General features: G+C 46.6%; 5 protein-coding genes across 5 annotated transcripts; all 5 read right to left on the bottom strand.

Annotated features, from left to right (window-relative positions):
- Positions 1-305: 305 nt before the first annotated feature.
- AO090011000644 (uncharacterized protein) lies at positions 306-1013 on the bottom strand (the record flags this gene model as incomplete). Its single annotated transcript, XM_001826192.1, has 1 exon — positions 306-1013. The coding sequence occupies one exon, from the start codon at positions 1011-1013 to the stop codon at positions 306-308; it is 708 nt and encodes a 235-aa protein (XP_001826244.1).
- A 6532-nt stretch (positions 1014-7545) lies between these two features.
- Positions 7546-9864, bottom strand: faa4 (long-chain fatty acid-CoA ligase FAA1; the record flags this gene model as incomplete). Its single annotated transcript, XM_001826191.3, has 5 exons — positions 7546-7635; positions 7686-8830; positions 8884-9279; positions 9334-9359; positions 9425-9864. The coding sequence occupies 5 exons, from the start codon at positions 9862-9864 to the stop codon at positions 7546-7548; spliced, it is 2097 nt and encodes a 698-aa protein (XP_001826243.1).
- A 3641-nt stretch (positions 9865-13505) lies between these two features.
- Positions 13506-14258, bottom strand: AO090011000641 (uncharacterized protein; the record flags this gene model as incomplete). Its single annotated transcript, XM_001826190.3, has 1 exon — positions 13506-14258. The coding sequence occupies one exon, from the start codon at positions 14256-14258 to the stop codon at positions 13506-13508; it is 753 nt and encodes a 250-aa protein (XP_001826242.3).
- A 252-nt stretch (positions 14259-14510) lies between these two features.
- AO090011000640 (uncharacterized protein) lies at positions 14511-14941 on the bottom strand (the record flags this gene model as incomplete). The annotated part of the gene is made up of 2 exons (XM_023233041.1): positions 14511-14516; positions 14558-14941. The coding sequence occupies 2 exons, from the start codon at positions 14939-14941 to the stop codon at positions 14511-14513; spliced, it is 390 nt and encodes a 129-aa protein (XP_023093583.1).
- Positions 14942-19773: 4832 nt separating this feature from the next.
- AO090011000638 (uncharacterized protein) lies at positions 19774-21986 on the bottom strand (the record flags this gene model as incomplete). Its single annotated transcript, XM_023233040.1, has 2 exons — positions 19774-21369; positions 21960-21986. 2 exons carry the CDS (start codon positions 21984-21986, stop codon positions 19774-19776), a joined length of 1623 nt encoding a protein of 540 aa, XP_023093582.1.
- Between the last annotated feature and the right edge of the window lie 1042 nt (positions 21987-23028).

Here is a 23028-nt window from a genome sequence, read left to right as displayed (position 1 = left end):
GAATGTCAACATACAGACTCTTCCACACACTATTCCAACACTACAATAATAATACCTATACAAGTACCACGGCAATCCACATAACCCTAAATCCACCAAATTCAAAAGAATATATACATCTAACACACCCAGTTAAACAAGACAACCACAACCCCAAACACCCACTCAATATAAACACATCCCCAAGCCCTACCACCACCTATACAGCCACCGCAAGCACACCCTTCACCCTTCCTTGTAACGCCCAACAACCCCCAGAACCAAATCAAATCAGCCCAAAACCAACAGAAAAAGAAAGAGAGAACTCAACAGCCAGTAACCCCCATCAAAACCCCCCAAAGATCCCAATTCCCGCCCGAAAAAACCACCAAATCACACACATCCCCAAACCTCTCCACCGCCAACTCCATCTCCCTCCTCCACTCCACATCCTTAACCAGATGATAATCCCCAAAATCCCAAAAGCAAGCTACCCTCTCCAACGGCAACAAACACCCCACAAAAGCCGACCAATGCAGATGTCCCAGCGTCAGAAACTCCACATCCGCCGTGAAGACCTGGACGGGGGATATGTCCTCGTCGCAGGAAATCCAGGAACGGTGCATGACGAAGACGCTGATGGATGAGGTTGGGGGCTGTTGCACGAGCATGCGGCGCCAGCTGGCGTTTGGGCGGAGGTAGAGTTCTTCTTCTACTGGGTCTGCGGGGGGGAGGGTGTAGCCGTGGTTTGTGGTTGTTGTTGTTTGGGAGGCGAGGCGTTTGCGGAAGAGGTGTGGCCAGATCTTATGGGGGAGGAGGGGGTTTAGGGTGCGGTTGGTTGTTTTGGTTCTGGGGTTCGGGGGTTGGAGTTGGGGTTTGAAGAAGAGGGTTTCTTGGAGTCTGGGGGAGGTTGTTATTAGGTTGTGCCAGGTTTGGGAGGTACGTTGGGCGGTGGTTAGGAGGGTTTGGGGGGGCGTTCGGAGAAGGATCTGTTCGAGGATTTCGGGGATGAGGAATATTTTGTGTGGGGGCATCCTTTTTTTTTTCTTTTCTCTTCTTCTCTTTGCTCTCTTCTCTAGGGGGTTTATCTGGTGTGGACTTTGGGGATTTTGCGTGATTAGGGGCTTGGGGGGTGCATTACTGGGTCTAGGAATGGATGGTTGTAGAGCTGTGTTTTGGGGATATATGGGAAGAACCGAGGATAAGGATAGGATTTGATAGATAGAGATGAAAATAGAATAGAAAGAAGGGGCATCAGATGCATGATTCATTGCAATCCCGGGCCTTTCATACATATATCTATATATGAATGCTTCAGTATATCGGTCATTATATCGTCCTTGATATGTGTATGATCTATGTATCTCAACTATCAGACAAAACATACATGCAATGTAGACAATGATATTCTGAAACCCTACTGTTAGGGCTCAATGTCTATACACAATGGTTATGGTTTTGTCTGTATGAAGTTATCATTGTTCCAGGTTCATTGATTCCTGATACATTTCTATAATTGTCACAAAGGTAACAGTATACCGACCTCCATGTATTTCGACGGTAAAGGATTCCATACTCGTTCGGTCTCATGCTAACCGTATGTTATCTCATGCATTGATATCATTCCTGACACTGTTTGCTTATTCCAGAGCATTCGAGTCACAAAATGACTTGAGCTGCTTGCCTGGGGTAAAAGCTCAGGTATCAGACACATCCACAATCTGTGAAGATAGACAAAGTTACCCAATTAGTGTCTATGGAATGGTTAACGAACCACACGTACACTGGGATCAACTAAGATTTGCTACGTCGAGTAGCGACCTGTGTATCCTTGGATATTCCTCGGATCTTGATAGCCACTTTAACTTAGATTATATTATTTGGACCACTTGGATACATTCTGGCAATCAAAAAAGTTAACGACTAGATATATGTTCTATAAAACTAGCCATATCCAGTATATTTGATCCGATTACAGGTGATCATTATGGCCAAACAAGCAGAGAGAAACTTAACTGGGCTTGGGCCAAAAATGGCCCTCGACCGGTCTGTCCACTATCAGTTTCTCAAGTAGCAACCGCCAGCGAGATGAACGAGCTTGTCTTCCTCTTCCGGCCTTTTTTAGTGCTCACGATCAAATGAATATGCGTTGAAGGCTTCATTGAGAAAAAGGTTCGTCTAGTGATGAGAAAGTGTGGCCAACGACGACAATCACGTTAAGTGGTAAAGAGTGAATCTGTATGATAGAGCGTAGTATGAGGAAATAGTGCATTCAGTAATAAAGATGGTAACTCTGTATAATAGTACTAATCCATGGTCGCATAGATTGTGTCTCAATCTCTGCCGCAAGCAGCCGTGGTAAGGGCCAGGTTTCAAGTTTGTCTTATCGGTAATCGCTGCGCGTTGTCGGGTCGAGGTCGATGTACCACTCTTCTAGATGCATTAATGCTCTGCGTATATTGGTCTCGACATTTCGTCATATTAGTAGAACTGTCTGTGTCAATACGCGTCGTTCAAAGCGGCAAACGGGCATGCTCAAGGCATACCTGCCCAGTTTCTCAACCGAATAGTCAGACAACGTCTCTTATGCGCAATAGGGAAGCTCGGAGACATACACCAAGTGTTCCATGGATTATGAGGTCTTTGCAATTTCAGGGTTGACCATGGATTTGTCCTTCTGGATTGGCTATGCAAGTGTACGAGTTATAATGTGAATGAGGACATGGGGAGAGGTTTACCAGATAGTTTCTACAACTTTTGGATCAACAAATCGTTGCAAAGTAAAATGGCTCGCCCCTTCAGCTCAGGGTTGACATAAGAGAGGTAGAACGACTGTAAGCCTCATCTATATTGAGTTTTTAACAGCGTCCCTAAGATCGATGACGAATATATATCTGACGCCGAAATACTCCTCGAACCGGTCAGGACCGCTTGCCGCAAAACGTTTTAGCCAGGTCTTCATGAGGGGAGATCATAGCAACAGTCCTTGACCGAATCGCGGGGGTAAAGAAGAGCTTTTATATTGGGTAGTGGCCCGATGAGGATACCATTAGCGTTCGCTGTCGAATAGAGGTTGAGCCTGGAGATGATCGTTCCAGTTGACAAGGATGTATTTGAGGAGATATTGATAAATCTGACATTGATCATAGTCTATTTCATGTTCTGTTTGCGCCATCAGCTCGTTAAGTAAATGTGGAGAATCTCCCCCCTTCGTCAAAAGGTATAGATCACGCAGTTTCTATAGCTCGCCGCGTATGCCTGGGAGAAGATCCAAGAAAGATAGGGCGCTATGGCCTCAAATAGCGGCAGGGACAATTACCCCTTTAGTCACCTGATATTATTTGTATATCCTAGAGATGATGATCTCTCATCTTAGCAATGCCTCTCTTACCTAGTATTTTCCGGTGCCTTCGGTCCTTGAGTTCGAATTCAATGAAAAATTGTAGATCTGTAGATACAAAAAACTACTCTGGGTCCTAGAGTGAGTAACCGAATTCATCAATGCTCTCCCTAAGAATAGCATCCATGCGTCTCCATGCTCGCCTGCCTATAACATGTTCTGGAGTATAGTCATCGACTTGTTTAGAGGCATCATTCTTTTAATTCAGTCCTTCGGTCTGAGCACTGGAGATATCCGTTGCTCGATCTCTTAGTTGAACACAATTATCTGCCGTCAACGACAGAATACCGGCATATTTACTTCTTCCAAGCGGGTCCCCGAAGTCTTCCAAGTATCGCTAAAACACACCAGGTGTCTGTAAGTTTGGTATGGGGACGTGGCCATCGATTGAGCGTCACGGGTCCCAGATCCTGTGGACCAGCTTTCAGTGGTCTTGTACCGGCGTGTCTATATGGGGCGTATATACCACCCGTGAATACTTCTCGCCGAGCTATGACTGTCCTATCATATATATACCATTTTGTGTTACACGAATGCAATCATCACTTTAGACTTCGAATAACAGACTTGAAGGTAAGTCTAAGACGTTATCGACCCTAACCCGTGCCCTCCGTCTCTGCACGCTGTATCTCATCCTCCATCTGCACCTCAAGGGCACAGCTGCGGTGGAGATTGAGGCCAATGGCACAAATGCACCCCTACAAGGAGCTTATAGCTCGGGGGGACCTATAGTCAATTTCTGATGAGGATATTAGTTCAAACGCTTTTGTAGCCCGCTACCTTTCTGACCATAATTTCGTTCCGCAACTTCCTGGTAAACTGGATAGTTTTCACTATCTTACCATGCCCGAACTGATTAGTATAGCTCTAGAAATATCATAGAATAATACCCTTTAATGCTTAGTATATGGCGCACTAACATTTCGCCACGGCGTAAATCACCAAAAGACCTATTTGTGGCACGGATAAGATATTCCCATCCTTGTTTTTCTCCTCCAACTAATGAAGAAATGTACCGATGGCAGTCACTTCGGTGGGCGTTGTCAATGTGACGCATAGTATGTATATTCTACTTACCCACTCTCAAGTCAATGAACTGCAGACCATTGCAGGCTTGCTCTTTTTCCATGCCTCTGTGGTCAATCATGATTACAATATCCTGCATACTGTCAGGACTTCGATTGGTATATCTTCCCGTTCTTCCTGAAGATACGCTATGTAGCGGTCATCAAACTCGACCACAGTCAGGAAAACATCGGCATGATGCTGGGATATCATGTAGTACCTGCTAGACTGTCAGCAAAATGGCCTATAAAGATTTTATGAATGCATGGTAAACAATACTGGGATATACGGAAAGGTAGTATCGCCTGAGGGAATCCTATGAGAGATCTATGCCACTATTTCCAGCGTTATCTGCCGTAGTGTCTTTTCTATCCCAGATTCTGCATTTAAGGGCTTGACATCGATAATCATGTATGCCTCGTTCCATTTCCTCGAAGATGAACGGCATGCAACCTCCAACGCAGCGGGATTTTCACACGTCCGATAGAGTTCCTCATGGGCGAGCGAAAGTTTTACCGCGTCTTTGCAGAACAGTGCCGGTTCATTCATGGATCCTTGATGTATAGCTTTCAGAAAGTGTGCAACTACAGGGCCCCATTGATAGCGTGCGACCGTCACAGATAGCGGAGTCTAGGCCAGCGTAACAGGACCTTGGCCAGTACACGGCTCCCTGCTTTCAAAGCCGGCTACGGCACACGACGAGTTCAGCGATTTTGGTTTGTTGACCATCCAACTCTTATATCGTGCCACGGCGAATGCATAACGGACTTCGAGCAAAACCGCTGGAAAGGTAAAACGTGGAAGGTCACTTGAATCGCTTGGCCAGGGGTCTAGCTTTTCCCAGGCATACTCGCTCACTTTAAACAGATCTGCCGGCAGTGGCCAGTGTACAATGCGATTTCCATGCAGAGGTCTGCGACTGTCCGCTGTTTGTAATTCAAAATTCCTAACCTCAATCAACTTTAGAAGCGCTCGTCCTTGCTTGGTTATGAGGTCTGCCCATTTTCTAGATCGCTTCATGACCTCCAGCAAAAAAGAAGCATAGGCCGGATGGCCCCAGGAATAAGATCGGGTGTCCTCGTCAACTCTTAAATACGCATTTAACAACCCCAGGGATCCTGTCGAGGCTCCGAGCCCGTTTGCTATGTTCTGCGGGGAGTCTATTTGAAAGAACTCCCTTAGCGCTGGTTGATCATCTGTACATAGCTTAGCTGAGCCATCGAACCAGTGCAGGTGGCGTTCTAGTTTCCAGGTCACTATCTGTATATGAGTAGATGGTCATTTCCAGGCCACGCGTGGCACTGCTAAAGGGATCTCGTCAAGAATACGAACAACTGTTTTGTCTTAGGCTGACAAGTGGCCAACCTCTGAGCCTACTCGAGATATGACAGAAGGAAAAAAGTCCTAGTGGTATCTTCTCGCCTTTGAAAGTATTTGTATATTATTGATTCACAAATACAATCATGTAGTCACTTTCTCTCTTCACTTCCAAAAAGACACGTTAGGTTCCCTACGGCATTTCAATTGTCTATAATACTCACTATAGCCTGAATGTATTAACTAACACAGCCAGCAAAGTGCAAGGCCTTAGGCGGCATTGGTTATCAGCCTTTCTAATTAACGCTTACACATGCATACTACCCTCTACCACATTGGTTCTGCCTATACCACTCTAGGTGGGTTCAGGAATGCAAAAGGCTTGGACTCTCAGTCCTTCTGCGGTCTCAGAGAATCACTTGGGCCGATATATGTAGTTTTTGGCTTATAGAATGGGCCATCAAACCTTAAAACACCGGAGCTATCTCTTCAAAGCACTGAGGTATAATCAGATCCTGTTTTCTTTTACGCACTATCTCTGACTTAATCAGGGTTCAGGGTTGCCTAGATTTCTCTGAAAGTGTTCACAATAAGTAATATTCCGCATCTGATGAATTCATTTTGGTCGAATATTCCCTGCTTTAGGTATATGTGGATCTTTCATGAAGTCGATGCCATTCAAGAGGACATTCTGTGGATTCTCTATTGTTTTGTGAATGTGTTGTATAGTAGAGTATGTTCTTTAGATATTGTGAATAAGTTATCGTTGAGATAGGAGGTAGATTAGTAGGTTATAGAATATCTAGATATAATAATGCTAGATTATCATCTTGGCTAGCCTTGTGCGGAAAGTAAACAGCTTAATTTGATATTGAAAGTCCAGCTCTGAGCATCCAACGTATAATTTACTTCTTTGTACTATTTAGGGTCCTAGTTCATAATGCTGATATGTTTAAGGCTTCTTTGAGGCAGCGGTCTACTGGAACACCGAGTAACTTTACTGATATTTTCTCAGAATACGGAGAGCAATGATGGTCTAGACTTGGGAAATATAGATAGTTGGATGTTACCTGTTCCTACTCCGCCTCAGAAGTTTAGAATAACAAGTCTACTGCTATTAAGACAAGGTAGGATCTTCGAGTAGTGTCAAACAAACTAGTATCGTTATAAGGTAGGAATCACTTCTGCTGAATATAGCCGGAATAACCTAGACTCATTTTATAGATTTTGAAGGTGTGCCGCAGAGAATAGTCGGAGGTTCGGGGTGTGGACAAATTATTTCTGGAACAATAAGGCCTAATTTGCATAATAGCGTATATGGTTAATGGTGTTTCTAGCTTCACGTAGGGTTAGGAAATGGTTTGCAGTACCTTGCCCTACATGTACATTAACTACAGTACAATTGCAGTTAGTAGAAGAGCTTGTCACATACCATTAAATGAAACTTCATACTGCTGTTGTCAATTCCTACTGGTGAAAGTGAATATGCGTGGGCATCATTGTAGTTGGCCAAGACAAGCATGCATTTATTCATCTCCAATTCATTATGCTCTTTACTGATGCGAAGATAACATAGACACATTTTCAATCGCCGTCCTATGGGATATTTAAACAAAAAAAGAAACACTAAGGAAATAGACAGCTCAAATAAAGGAAAAGGAAACATTCACAACCCGAACTGGCAATGCGGTACATAGCAAAACAAACCAGGCATCGGAATAAACTAAGAGATATATATGATTATGATTTACTCGGCTTCAGTGTAACGTCAGTGACTCCGTCATTTATTTTTTGCCGTAAGCTTGGTCGATTTCTTTTTGGAAGTGGCCGACAATCTTCTTGCGCTGGAGCTTCTGAGCGGCGGTCATGTATCCCTAAAGCAAGTTAGCGATGCTACTGCAATCAATGGACCGCAGCGACTTACATTTTGAGGGGACCATTCTTCGTCAGACAATACTACACCGTTGATAATCTCAATGCCCTTGAGACCGCCCGCACGACCAGCGGTCTGGAGCTGCTTGAGAACAATCCCCTTCAGCTTCTCGTTATGAACCAGAGTCTCCAGAGTGTCGCCCTCAATGCCATTCTCGTGCGCGAGCTTCTTCAGCGCGGCCTCAACCGGGACAATGATGGCAATAGGCTTGTCCTGATCTTGAGCGGCATAGACGCAAATGTTGCCCACAAGGGGAGAGGAGCGATAGACTGATTCGAGCTTCTCGAGAGCGATGTATTCACCGTTCTGCGTCTTGACGAGGTTCTTCTTGCGGTCAATGATCTTCAGGTGGCCGTTCTTATCAAATTCGCCGATATCACCGGTCATGAACCACCCGTCCTCGGTATAGGCAGCCTTGGTCTCCTCCTCATTGTCCCAGTAGCCTTTGCTCACACTGCCTCCACGGATGAAGATCTCTCCTTGTGGGGGATTACTCTTCGTGAAGTACCCGGCATCAGCGAAGTCAACGAGTTTCACTTCAATGGAAGCAGGGATTTCACCCAGGGCGTCGGGGTTCCAGGCCATCGGGTCATTCAGAGCACCCATAGCCGAGGTTTCGGTGAGACCATACCCGCTGATCATTGGGGCAATGGCCATAGACAGGAACTTCTGGGTATCCTTCGAGATGGGACCACCACCGTTCATCATAATGCGCAACCGGCCACCAGTCGCGTCCTTCAACTTCTTGAAAACAACAGCATCCAGTAATGAAGAGCCCACACTGTGGCCAGGGAACCCGGTCGTCATCAAAAAGTTCTTGGCGGCCATAGCACCCCAGAACATGCCTCTCACAATGAGGTTGTTCTTGTTCAAGTTGTTAAGCACACCCTTCTTCACTGATTCCCACACAGCGGGCACACCGACAAGAATCGTAGGCTTGAATTCACGAATGTCGCCCTTGCAGTTACGCATCGAAGCGTCCGACAACGTCCGTGGGTTTCCATAACCCATGGTACCACCCCAGATTAGACAGAGGTTCTCGAACATGAACTCAAGGATATGCGACTGGGGGAGGTAAGTCAAGAGAGCATCGGAGGGCCCAATGTATGGTCCGACAATTGTATTGATACCGGCGGCTACTCAACATTAGTTTTGGCATATCGGGGTGCGAACAGCTGAATGAGCTTACTTGCAGCGATGACGTTTGCGTGGGTAAGGGGAACACCCTTTGGTGGGCCGGTAGATCCGGAGGTGTACATGATGCAGCAGAGATCTTCAGGAGACGGTGGGACAGGTTCCACCGGATTCTGTTCACCCAACGTCCGGAGATCCTCGAAGCTGATGACATTGATGTCCTCGTACTCAGTCTTCAGTCTTTCCAGGTCCGCCTGCTTGGGTGCAAAGTGCGAGTTCCAGATGATGTGCTTGATCGACTTGACGTCCTTAAGCACATTGGCCACTGAGGGAATGAGACTGGGATCGCAGAACATGGCAACACTTGATGTTTGGACGAGGGAGTGCTTCAACCCCTCCTCTCCCAGGGTGTCATAGGCGGTAACGATCGTCAACGACTGGGATGCAGCTCCTGCTCAAAATTAGTATGCAGAACACCGTCGCGCGCAAGATAACTGTAACGAACCGTGTGACATGGCCAGCCAGTTTTCACTAAGGACCAGTGTTAGCCAATTCACCGAAGAATTCCATTCCACCGAGCCAAACTGCACACTCACCTTGTTGCACCGTAAAGATGGATTTTGTCTCCCGTCTCGAGCCCAAGCTTCTTCAGACCCGCACCAAGTTGGAGAGCCATTTGCTCGTACTCGACGAAGCTCTTGTAGCTATAACCGCTCATCTCGAAGTATGTCCACTTCTTGTCGACCTCCTTCTCGACGCCATCGATGACCTTCTTGACCTTCTTGTTCTCCTCGTGAGTCTTGATTAAGCGGCGACTTGCGACAGCCTTTGCGTTACCAAACACGCGCGCAGAACGGCGGAAGACATCGTAGGTAGTTGCGACATCCTCCACAGGTTTCAGGATGAGTCCATCCTTTGCCGCCGGCAGCCGACGGGGGACAGTCTCTCCAGGTTTCGCCTCAACGCCAGGAACCTCCACTGAAAAGGGGGCCTTCTTGGAAATGCGCGGTTGAAGATGAGCGTTTTGTAGTGACATCTTGGCGGCGAATTACGAAATACGGGGGTATGAATACAGAAAGAGAAAAGCTGGACGGCAAGGGAACTGGCTTTTGAAGGAATTAGTCGGCCGATTACCGAGGAAGGAGATCTTGAAGTGTTCACAGTCGAGCGGACAAAAAACGTGCGAATAACAGGAACCCACGGATCGCTCCAGGGTGGCAGAACTCAAAACAACAACTTACGGAGAATATTAAGTGGTGGATACGAGCTGTACGGGAACCAGCAACTCTTCACTCTCGAAATGTCGAGAGCAGAGAGTGAAATGGAGTGTGTGGTCTCGAGTCGGAGAGGAGATCAGATGAGAGAGGGAGATAAAGAAATGCGGGGGAAGGAATACGAGAGGGAAGAAAGAAGAGGAGAAGGGGAGGCAGCTCAAGATGAAGCTTGAACGGATGAAGTCAGAGCGAGACTTTTGCGGCTGGGCATTGGTCCAAGGCGGTCTGAGCACTCCAATGACGTGAACGGAACTACGTTCCTGCCCTTCTTCTGCAACTTGGTTATTGTATTGTACCGGGGGGGAAATCTACCCTTCTTTATTCCATTGTTCTTCCCTTTATCTTTTCCTCTGGTACATCCCATATGATTGCAAACCTGCCCGGGAACATGAGACACAACCACCCCTGATGCCACACAGACCTCAAAAACGGTATCCATAGTGATTAAAATCGACTAAAACTACGGCTAAATCTTTAATTGACAAGGTTGCTCGGAACTTCTCTTCTCTCCTCTTCGCCCCTTACCGCGGTTCAGACAAAAGAACCCCCCCAGGCTTCTGATAATGTCCGAGACCCTCTGCCGTGTAGAACAAACAATTCTCGTACCGAACCCGTCCGTTTGTATCTTTGAAGCCGATTCAGAGTCAAGTAACCCGTCAATGCTCCTTCGCAAAGTATACAGCCGGAGCTTCGGGGGAAGCTTTGATCCGTATTTTGTTGGGAAAAATGCCCAACACTCGAAGATCTCCGTCCTGACTCCAAAGTATACTTCACTACCTTATTACTAGAGAAAAACTACCATTGTAGAATTTGCCTTCGTAGAGCAGTAACACTGCCACGCATAACCAAATTTAACAAGTTCATAAGTCCCTGCACCAAGTACATTCATTACGCACCACTTTTCCTGCTCATATCCAGCCAGTGGGTCCAGCATCAACCAATCAGCAGGGGTACCAATGAACGTCAGCTCCAGAAGTTCCTCGGCTGTCGTTGACAGCAAACAATCAACGACAATAATGCCTCTCGACTCCGTTAAGTCTCGTCCATGGAAAAGTACGGTAGATCAATCGGCTGCTATCCCGACTCAACCCTAATTAGGTACATTCCTTCCTCCCCTCTTCTCAGCTGTCGCTTCTATACCGATCGGCGCCATACATGGCGCTACAGGGAAAACCCTGGGTATCATCACAAGACAAGAAAAAAAGTAGTCCAGACTTTGCTAATGAGGCTACTGTAGTTACTAGTACGAGACAATTTACCTTCCCGATAGACGCGGAAGCAGCTTCCCCCCGGTCCAATCTAACCAGGACTATCCTAACCCTAGAAGCTCGAGCCTCCGATCTAATTGAACTCCCAAGATCCTCCTAACCTTACTCAGAGCGCCGACACAGCTATTACTACCTAACCCAATGGAAGAACTCACCACCTTCCTAACATCCATCGGCGAAGAGGTCGAAGATGCCGAAGAGGGTATGTTTCCACAACATTCCCACCACACGTTCTATTCCATCCGTAGCCCCCGTGTAGACTACCTAACTATACTCTCATATCAACCAAGAACCTAAGAAAAAACACGAAATAGCCGGCGCGCACTAGTTAATTTCACATCCTTGTTAGAATGCTTCCTTCTCTTCGCGCAAGATATTCCCTCGGCCAATCTGGGCTTCGTCGATTCACGAGCAACATCTGTCGATGTAACCATCCACGGACAAGACTATACCATTAACCAATCTCCGACGCTGTTGTCGTCGTCGCGCGCGGGCGGCACAACTGGTGCAGGTAAAACATCTCGTTTCCTATTTCTTGGCTATCGAACACATTCACATGGATTTATTGAATCCACTATATCCATTCCGACCCTGGACATCTTACCTTGCCTTATCTACCTGCATACATACATCTATCCATATCGCTATCGACATTCTCTATCAGACAACCTACCCCAACCTACCCCCCACCACCATTACCCTACACAATAAGCTAACAACAGACAAAAAAAACCCCAGTCCTCTGGAAAATCACCCCCCTCTTCGCAGAATGGATAACAACACAATCCAACCCCTTCTGGACCACCACAATCCTCACCCCAACCTCCACAGTCCTCGAACTGGGCTGCGGAATCTCCGGCCTAATAGCCCTGGCCCTCTCCCCCAAAATCACGCACTACATAGCCACCGACCAAGAATACGTCCATCGACTCCTGCGCTCCAATCTCGAGACCAACGCCCCAAGCCAACATCCCAGATCCAAGGCAGGTAGTCACAGGAAACCCAGCAAACATGGCCCCAACAACAACAAAACAGCACAAAAGCCAACTCCAAACATCACTTTCACCACCCTGGACTGGGAAACGGATGATCCGGCCTTGTTGAAGGATAGTATTGCTAACAATGACGGGAATACGGGACGTGAGGATCGGGGGTTTGATGTGCTGATTTCCTGTGATTGTATCTATAATGAGGCGTTGATTGCGCCGTTTGTGCGGACTTGTGCGGATGTATGTCGGTTGAGGGCTGTTTATGGTGCCGAGAAGGAGTTGGGGGAGGGGGAGATGAGGCCGACGGTTTGTGTGATTGCGCAGCAGCAGCGGTCGCCGGAGGTGTTTGAGGCGTGGTTGAGGGAGACGATGAGGGTGTTTCGGGTTTGGAGGGTTGGTGATGAGGTCTTGGGGGGGAAGTTGGCGTCTGGGTCCGGGTATTTGGTGCATGTGTTGGTGTTGAAGGATGGGGATTTGTGAGATTTGGTAAGGAGGAAGTCCGAAGAGGTGAGATATGGTAGAGGGGGAGAGTGCCGGTCCTATAGTGAAACTCAGTACTGTGAGTCACTAGCTCTCATCGAGGGTTCAGGACATCTGTAGTCATGGGTCATCCTGAGCAGACGGAAGGTGTGTATAAGGCATGAACATGATATATTGATTTATTTGTTTGGCCACTATCAAGGGTCTGTTGCAATTATGCAATGAGCCACTAATGGGCTTCGCAGTATCCATTAAGTAACATAAAAGAGATGCATAAACGGCATGCAAGATCTCAATGGAGACCCGGCAGAGCAGATGCACACAACAGGATTTTCTTGGTGACTCACAAAGTCACACAGGTCATAGTTATAGATCGGTTTATATCGTAGGTATCCACTATGTTGAAGCAAAATTGACAGGAAACGAACAGACGCAAGTCGACCAGCGCCCCAGAACAGAATGACCAGCAATGATGGGAAAGACATTACATTACTCGAAGAGAATTGAAATAAGAAGTAGACAAAGCCACCCAGGTATGCATAGAAGGGTATTCACGCAGCTGCAAAGGTGTCAAAAGCTAAAGCGTGCTCGTAGGATGCAAATGCAAGTTCTGCGTATTTTAATAGCGCAACAGACCGTATTATAAGAAAAATAGGATCGATTGTATTATTTTGACTCGGTGGTCTCCTTTGACTCATTGGGTTCCTGATTTCGTTCATCAGGCCGAGACACCTCGGCTTCATTTGGAATAGAGGGCTTTTGCTCCGGTGAGGCTCGCGATAGGGCCTCGACTGGGCGAGGGGGGATAGAAACTAAACGCTCCCGGGGCTCATCTTCCGGGTCACGATCAATTATGGAGGATATCGACTGCTTTGTAGAATTATTGAGCTTCCGTGCTTTCGAGGGCTCCTCAGGGTGCGGGAAAGGGACTGTCGGTACAGGTAATGTCCGATCTGCCGCCTCTGTCTTCACGGGATTCTTCCGGCTCTCCTCATCATCCGATGCGGAAGAGTAGTCCATCTCTTGTGGGTAACCTTCAGGGTCTGTAGGGGCCGAGTCACCGCGACTTTCTTCGGTCGACGCACGCTGTACAGTCGACACTGGCGGAAGGGGTGCATTAGGGTCATAGACGATCCCGCAAACTTCCAACGCCCTTGATTGACTACCCAGACTGCGATCTTTATGCTTCTTTGTCAAATGGCACATAAAACCATGGAGCGTCACAAAGTCGGCCTTTCCACAGCCGGAAACTGGGCAGGTCAGATACACTAAACTACCATCGGATGGTCGCTTCCACAACGCGCGTCCAGAAGGGTCGTGTGCTGCAGGTCGTCCGTGGCGTTCACCCCAGGCCTCGACATTCTTAATGGTGTATTTTTGCTTTCGTCGAATTGTACCGGCAGTAGGGTCATGAGGCATATGTTGAGGGGGAGGATGAGACGGCGGTGCTTGCACAGGCGGTGGAGGGATGGTACGAGGCTCTGGAGGACTTTGCTGCTTGAAGAACGCAAGGGTGGTAGCTGCATTGGTCTCTGACAAACGACGTGGCGGTGTCGGCCGCAGTGGCGGAGAGTCCATGCTTGCATTATACCCCAATCCCATAGATTCGCGCTTCAGTCGTTTCCGTTGCCTACGAAGTTCCTATTGTGCGGGCAATTCCCCATGTCAGACTTAAATCTAGCGGGTGATCGAGTTAATCATAATGTATTATAGCATACCTCTTCTTCGGCTTCTGCACTCTCAGTCATCCTACGGAATTCTTCGTCTTCCCGCTTTCGAATAGCAAGAAGATGGCTACGAGCGGCCATACGAGCGGCTTCTTCATGTTCCAATTGCCTCAAGCGAGCATCAATCTGATCTATATGAGAAGGAGGATGAGGAGCCGGGCCCGGTGGGCCCGCTTCTTGCATAGGATGAGGTGGAGGAAAAGGACGGAAATGAGAATGATTCGGCATCATTTGCTCGGGATGCACTGGTTGGCTCGGGTTCATTGCGATTGGGTGGAAACGTGGCAAGCTCATGTTGACATGGTGGTGTCCGGGGCCGCTGCCGTTGATACCATTTTCGTGAACGGGTGCCACAGGCGGTGCAGCAACTGTCATGATGGACAACTGAAGAAGCAACCAGGGTTAGCGAAATAATTTTTTTACTTTTTTTTGTACGGGAGTATGCACCATGTAAGTAGAGTTGGTGGTGGAAGCGGGCGAGGTCAGAGGTGAATGAACAGTGAACGATGCAAAAAGAAATTATAAATAAAAAGTAAAGTAAAATGAGACAGATTATCTAAAGCAGGGGAGAAAGGAACAGAAGGAGTCAAAAGCCAGAGAGGAAGAAGAAAAAAACGGTCCAGCAGTGACAGAATGTAGGGTGCGGAAGGGTTGAATATAAGAGGGCTAAGAATGATAGATAAGAGGGCAAGAGAAGAAAGCCAATGCGAGTGTCAGAGTATGGGCGATCGGTAGGGATTCGACAAGGAAACCCCCAAGTACTCGAATAAGAATCAAGACTTACACTTGCAGCAATAGAAGGTCGAACAAAGTAAAGAAAGTACTTCTCCAAGAGCAGGAAGAAGAAAAACAAACCGCTAGCGCGCTGCAGTCTGCCCGTTTTTCCCCCTCAAGAAAAGTACAGCGACCAGGAAATTTCCCGTGGACCCTTTCAGAGATGGTCTTGTCACCCAGTCAAAGTTGAAGAAGTGGTAACGGTTAAGCAAGGGATTCAACGGATTGGAAGTCAAGACCGCCGATGATAAATAGGCGGTAATGCTAATTGATGATGGTAAAAGTTTATCTGGTTTTCTTTTTCGTCTCTCTTTTCTTCTAAACTTTTTTTGATTTATGAAAAATGGTTGAGTAAAAAAAAAAAAGTAAAAAAAAAAAAAAAGGTAAGAGGCTAACAAAAAAAAGAAGAGAGCGAGGGAAAGAAAAGAAGAAAATAATAATAATGGCGCCTTCAATTGGGACAGCTCTAGTTCACTAAACTAACTTAGTATACTAGTAGTTTTAAACCCCATTTTGACTTTTGCGGTCAGTTCCAAACAAACAAGTCCATGGATCGAGTTGAGCTCCAAGTATCAGATGTAGTAATAATTGTTCAATTAACATCAACAGCCTTACATTGGGGGGGTTGCACAAGAAATGCAGATTCATTACAATAATTATATTCTCCAGTTCTTCAGCAGGATATCGACAAATAGCTCCCAGGTATTTTGTGAAGGATTCTTACTTCTGCTCATAATAACATTTTGTTTAAATTATTTTTTTTTCTTCTTCTTCTTCCTTTCTTTCTTTTTTTTTTTTTTTACCCTGAGATCCTCCCTTTCTGATTATGATTACATTGAATTAAATACCTGGGTATTACCAAGTGATTTTGCCCCCCCCAATCATCCAATGTGTTGTGTTCAGTTGGACCCCCTCCTAATAAAAACCCACTACTGTCACACTAGTGACAAACACAATCAACCCATTGATGTATAGTTTTTTTAATTTATCACCCCCAGTCTAGGATCTGAGATGTACTATGTACAGAAACATAGGGTACAGGACGCGCGACACCGACCCAAAGCAAGAAAAAAGTTTTAAGAATAAAAAAATTAAAAAAAATAAAAAAGGCCTAAACCCACCACATTAGCCACACACAATTCAGTTTCGATTCGATCTAAGACAGAAACAATAACGGTGCCCAAATCCACATATCAAAATTCCATTGATCTCCTGGAAACGGGACAATGCCCACTGACGAATTCGTAAAACCAAACTTCGAGGCGTTCTTCCGTTTCCACAAAACAGAGGGAGAAGACGGGCAACAATTTTTTCTAACAAATTTATTTTATTTTTAGCTGGGACAGGCCAATCAGGGCGCCATGATCTACTACCAATATGTAACATGGTTAAATGAGGAGGGATGTGGAAGATCATGGAAAATTAGTGGATTGTGTAATGCGTGATCACCAGTGGATTTCCATTAGTATTGTTCCCCTACTAGTAATAGTATCGGAGTAAGTAAGTAGTACTAGTAGTCGTAACTCCCGGATTGTCCTGCCACACAAAATATCTACTAATACAGATGAAACCTCCTGTGGGTTTGAACAAAAAAGGGCGGAAATGTGGCAACTGACCATCTCCCTGCCTGGGAGAAAAGGAGGAACAGAAAAAGAAAAGGTCACGGGAAAGGGAGAAAAACAAGTTACCTGTTCCTTAAGGGATGAAAAGCCCATCTGGTAATGAGTCTGAACTAAGTGGGGAAAACCCAGAAAAGTCCAACTGGAGATTCAGACTCCGTATGGAGCATGAGAAAAGTGATCAGCAAATCAGGGCGAGCCAGGGTGAGCCAGAGAAAGTGAGTCTTCCTCTTGTCCATGGGTCACGACCCAGAGATTCATCATTGCAATCCTTGGATTCGGGAAATGACAGTTATTTTTAATTTGATTGAATGTGATCATTGTAAGAGTCTGGTTCAGGAACAAGTCCCCTTCATCTTATTCAGTTGTTTGTGGTGAGGTCCTTTTTACTCTCTAGACAGTACTATCTCCTCCCCTTAGTTTCCCCTCCAGATCGAAAATGAACAGAAAAAGAGTACAGAGTAGAAACCCACCTATCCGTTCCCTCTATCTATGACAAGTCTTCCAATCCTTGACGTGAGCTCCTAACTGCAGTTGTGTACAACGTTGATTTGTTTCTCTACTGCAACTGCTGCTGCAAGTCTCTCAGTGGAGCCCTGCGTAATGCCGGATCAGAGGGTACAGCTAGAGAACATACATCATCAGCAGCATCGTAGTCGTCGTCGTCGTCTTCTCCTCTTCCTCCTCCTCCTCCTCCCCCTCCTCCACCACCAACAGTCATAATATGCATTATTATAGGGAACGAAAGTGATCGATTGGCCCCGTCCCAACTCTTGATAACTACCTAACACTAACTAACCTATAACATGCCCCCGTTATAATAGCGCCGCTGGGATTATCATCAGCCTACCCCATATTTGGGGAGCAACTTGTCCAAACACCACAGGCGGTTCTGGCCAGCTTAATCAACCATTGAACTATATTAGCATAGTTTATCCAGAGTATAAACAAGTGGTTTGATAAGTCCAAAAAGTATTGTCAATCCTGCATATCTTGCTCCACCATGTGTATCACAATCCACACATACACATACACACACAAACTACAGTTGTGTCAAGCCCACACACACCCCCCTTTTAACATTCCAATAAAAATTCTTTCCTTCGGTTTTTATTTTATTTTATTTTTTCTACCAAACCGGGGGGTGTGTGGCTTCCCCCCCTCTCTTCCTCTCCTCTCTCTTCTTTTTCTCCCTGCCTGAGGATTTGGGTAAAAATTGGTAAATAAAAACCAAAACAAGCCTTGTAAAGTGGTAACATTCAAACGGATTACACATTGTGGATTAATAAAGTGTTGAATTCCAAGGCAGATAATCGATATATACCGTCTCCCCATGCAAGGAATTCCACTACTATTGGAACATACCCGCCAACAATGGGGTACCTTTGTTTTTCTTTTTCCTTTTTTTTTTTTTTTTCTTCTTTCTGGTTTCTACCCTTTTTCCCATTCTATCGGTGAGAGCTTCACTGCAATCTTCGTTTCATCCTCGGCTCCCATCAACCTCAACTTCATAATAATAATAAAACCCATATCAAAGATAGTCAACATATTAATTACTCAACTTAAGTAACTAACTCTCATCGCCAAGTCCAATAACTCATAACTAACAAATCGAAAAACAATTAATAATCCCCAAAACCCACCAACTAACCAACTAAACAAAACTAAACCAAAACCATTCTAACTAACATAACAATGGAATGGCGGACTTTAGCATCAGAATGGTGTGTGTCTTGCCTTCGGGATTGAAAATCCGATTCTGATTCGTTACCCAGTTGATTTTAATTAAAATCGCCCTGCGATCATCAGCAAACTAGTGGAACAGCTGGCAAAGGACAACACGAAATAAATGTGTGTTGGGTCTAATCTGCTTCAGTGTACCGCTTGGGTTAGGCTAGGGTTGTTTTGTTATTATTCTTCTTTCTTTTTCTTTTGGGAATTTTGTGCAGATGTTACGGAGGACTCGTTGTCGAATCTGTATGGTGGTGGATTGGATGTACTATGTACATTGTTTTTCTGTACTGTGTCGCTACGTACATGTATGTAGGGACAGGTGGCTAGCATGGTGTGTACAAATCCTTGTTTAAGAAAATAGAATCAGAGAAATACCACCCCGAATGCAGATATTCTGTACTGTCCTAACAAAGAAAGAAAAAGGAATGAGGAAAGAGCGGCGACACTGGTCATGATCAAAGATACACTACTTACTCTGCTGACCGCGCGCTCCCTCGGCCCACTTGGGGAATTCTGAACGTTTCCAGAATGCAAATGGGGCAGGGAGATTGTGGGCTACGACTCTTAGGTGTTTTGAACACAAGGAAGCTATCCAGCTCCGACACATCTGGTTTCATAGTAGAACGCTGCCTACTCAGAATCTGTGGAATGGTAAAAAAAGTTTGTTGAATCGAGAGGAGAATTTCCTAATCTATTAACACATGCTCCGGATAACCCCCTTTTTCGTGGTCCCCAGCCGTTAAATGTCATTAAAGTTACAAGTGTAGACAATCCCTGAATCCGTCAAGGATTGCCTCCCAACAAACAGAAAGAGAAACGTTTCAAGTATGCTCATCCGACCCCAGAAGGTATGAAGGCAACCGGTTCCAATACAAACGAGTAGAAAACAACAAACACCCATACACCGAGCAGAGGGCATAGAAATCAAAACTATTGGTATGTATACATATCATATGCGTGTTAAAACAAGGGTGAAGAGATGGATCTCTAGATGAGACAAGAAGGGGGATATAGGAGAGGTACAGGGAATCAATCAACAATGAGCCTTTTCAGGAACAGGGTCAATCAGTGGTGGTACATTTAGGCCTTGTTCTCGCCCTGGTTGGCCTCGCCAGACTGAGACTGCTGCTGCTCGGCGTTGGCCTTGTGCATCTTGTCGAAGAGGGTCAAGCTGGCGTTCTGGAGCTCATCGGTCTTCTGCTTAAGCTCCTCAGCAGTGGCGGTGCCCTCGCCGGACTGGTTCTTGACAACGAACTCACGGAGAGCAGCAATCTTCTCACGGATCTGCTCAGCCTCGGCCTTGTCAAGGCGGTCCTCGAACTCCTTGAGGGCCTTCTCAGTGTCGTTCAAGACACTGTCGGCACGGTTGGCAGCCTCAATGGCAGCCTTGCGCTCCTTGTCCTGAGCACCGTACTTCTCAGCATCCTCAACCATGGACTGGATCTCATTATCAGAGAGACCAGAGCCGGAGGCGATGGTGATGGACTGGTCCTTGTTGGTGGACTTGTCCTTGGCGTGGACGTGGACGATGCTGTCGGCATCGATGTCGAAGGTGACCTCAATCTGAGGAACACCACGGTGGGCAGGGGGGATACCAACAAGCTGGAAGTTTCCGAGCAGCTTGTTGTCCTTGACGAGCTCACGCTCACCCTGGAAGACCTTGATCTCGACAGCAGTCTGGTAGTCGGCGGCGGTAGAGAAGGTCTGGGACTTCTTGGTGGGGATAGTGGTGTTGCGGTTGATCAGACGAGTGAAGACACCACCGAGGGTCTCGATACCGAGAGAGAGGGGAGTGACATCGAGGAGCAGAACGTCGGTGACCTCACCAGCAAGGACAGCACCCTGGATAGCGGCACCAATGGCAACAGCCTCATCAGGGTTGACAGACTTGGCGGGCTCACGGCCGAAGATGGACTTAACGGACTCAGTGACCTTGGGCATACGGGTCATACCACCAACCAGGATGACGTCCTGGATCTCGCTGGCCTGGAGGTTGGCATCCTTCAGGGCCTTGCGGACGGGCTCAACAGTGCGGCTGATGAGGGGGTCAACAAGAGACTCGAGGTTGGAGCGAGTCATCTTGAGGTTGATGTGCTTAGCACCGCTGGCATCAGCAGTGATGAAGGGAAGGTTGATCTCGGTCTGAAGAGAAGAAGAAAGTTCGATCTTAGCCTTCTCAGCGGCCTCACGGATACGCTGGATAGCCATGCGGTCGCCGGAGAGATCGAGGCCAGACTCCTTCTTGAACTCCTGGACAATGTGGCGAACAAGGTTGATATCGAAGTCCTCACCACCAAGGTGAGTGTCACCGTTGGTAGACTTGACCTCGAAGACACCCTTCTGGATCTCCAGAACGGAGATATCGAAGGTACCACCACCAAGATCGTAGACAGCAACGACACGGTCAGCCTCCTTCTCCAAACCATAGGCAAGGGCAGCGGCAGTAGGCTCGTTGACGACACGGAGGACGTTAAGACCAGCAATCTGACCGGCATCCTTGGTAGCCTGACGCTGGGAGTCGTTGAAGTAGGCGGGAACGGTGACGACGGCGTTCTTAACGGGCTTGCTGAGGTAGTTCTCGGCAGTCTCCTTCATCTTGTTGAGGATGAAACCACCAATCTGAGAGGGGGAGTACTTCTGGCCACGAGCCTCAACCCAAGCATCGCCGTTGTCGTGCTGAACGATCTTGTAGGGAACCTCCTTGATGTCACGCTGAACCTCAGCATCGGTGAACTTGCGACCGATGAGACGCTTGGTGGCGAAAAGAGTGTTCTCGGGGTTAACAACAGCCTGACGCTTGGCAGCAATACCAACGAGACGCTCGCCATCCTGAGCGAAACCGACAACGGAAGGAGTTGTGCGGGCACCTTTTGATTGCAGGTTAGCCGCAGCGCTCACCAATCAAATGCCGAGCTCCCGACGAAAAAATTTTCACGTACCTTCAGCGTTCTCAATGATTCTGGGGGTCTTTCCCTCCATGACAGCGACAGCAGAGTTGGTGGTACCTATAAATCTTCATTAGGAGCTTGTTTTGATGAATTGGTTTTGTTTGGACTAAACATACCCAAGTCAATACCGATGACCTGGCCCTTTACCTTCTCTTCACCACCCTCCGTCGAGTTCCATCTCCGGAAGGATGTGCTGGGGACTCTGAGACCGGCGGCGCGGGTGAAAGCAGTGCGCGGGAGCTGTTGCATGCAAAGCCAAGTCAGTTTCGATCACGAATTCGTTATGCGAGGGTCTGTTTGTTGGGAGGAAACACATACCGCGCGGGTGAGACGCGAAGGCAACATTGTGATTGGGAATTAAAGAAAGATAAATAATACAAAATTAAAAAGAAAATATAGGAAACTCCAATCGACTCAATCGACGGGAGAGATGAGATGTAGATGAGAGAAAAAAAGGTAGGTTGAGAGGGTGAGGAGTGATTAAAAGGAGATGATGGTTTTCAAGTCTTTTCCGGGGGAGAAGGAAACATAAAAAGAAGGGAGACCGGCAGTAGTAAAAATTGTCACGGAGAGCTTCGGCCCGTCGTCGAAGTTGGTAGAATCACAGCAGCGTAGCTTGCCACCCAATGAGTAACCGGGCTGCCTTTTGACCGCCTGGGTAACCGAGCCAATCGGCTTCGCCACCCGCTGGAGCTGCGTTTCCCGCCGGAGAGAGTCCCATTCCTCCCGTCCAGTAGTGACACTACGGAGTTAGTAGGAAGACTCCGTAATGGATAGCTGAGGTGTGGAGGCTTTTGTCCGAGTCAATATGGATCTTTTGATCCCATATCCTAGACCGTTTAAGGGATCATTCATGGCTTAGTCTTGATTTGTGAACTGTACAAGAAGGTCTATACAGCTATAGGATCGATTGCTAATATAGTGAAGCTTTATTTTTCTTCTTTTTGGCTGTCAATGTACGGAATGGGTGTTGCAGGGAGTACGCACCTACGCGTAGGACACATAGGATAGAGAATCAATCAATTCGTTTCATCTGATTAAATCACCTTCTCAACTACCTAGTCTAGAACGTGTGCTTGTCGTTATCTCAATTTTTCGAATGGAGCTATCATGTACTCCGTATTGTGGCGGCATATTAATACTGTACTCCGTACATTGGCCACCCATTATGCACATACCAGAGAAGCAAAGCCGAGGAAATTTTCTTTTTATCTCCTTTTTGTTTCCTTGCCCTTCAATCTATCTTCTATGTTTTGTTTTTCACCATTCTCCTGTAAGCGTAACGTCGCAATGCTAGGCTTTTTTCTTTTACTTTTTTTTTTTTTTCTTGATTCTTTTTGAGAGAAAATAAAAAAATTTTTATGCTTCTATATCTTATCTACCCGTC

This window comes from Aspergillus oryzae, chromosome 7 (assembly GCF_000184455.2).
Source record: "Aspergillus oryzae RIB40 DNA, chromosome 7".
NCBI lineage: Eukaryota > Fungi > Ascomycota > Eurotiomycetes > Eurotiales > Aspergillaceae > Aspergillus > Aspergillus oryzae.
This window is presented reverse-complemented; position numbering and strand designations above follow the sequence as displayed.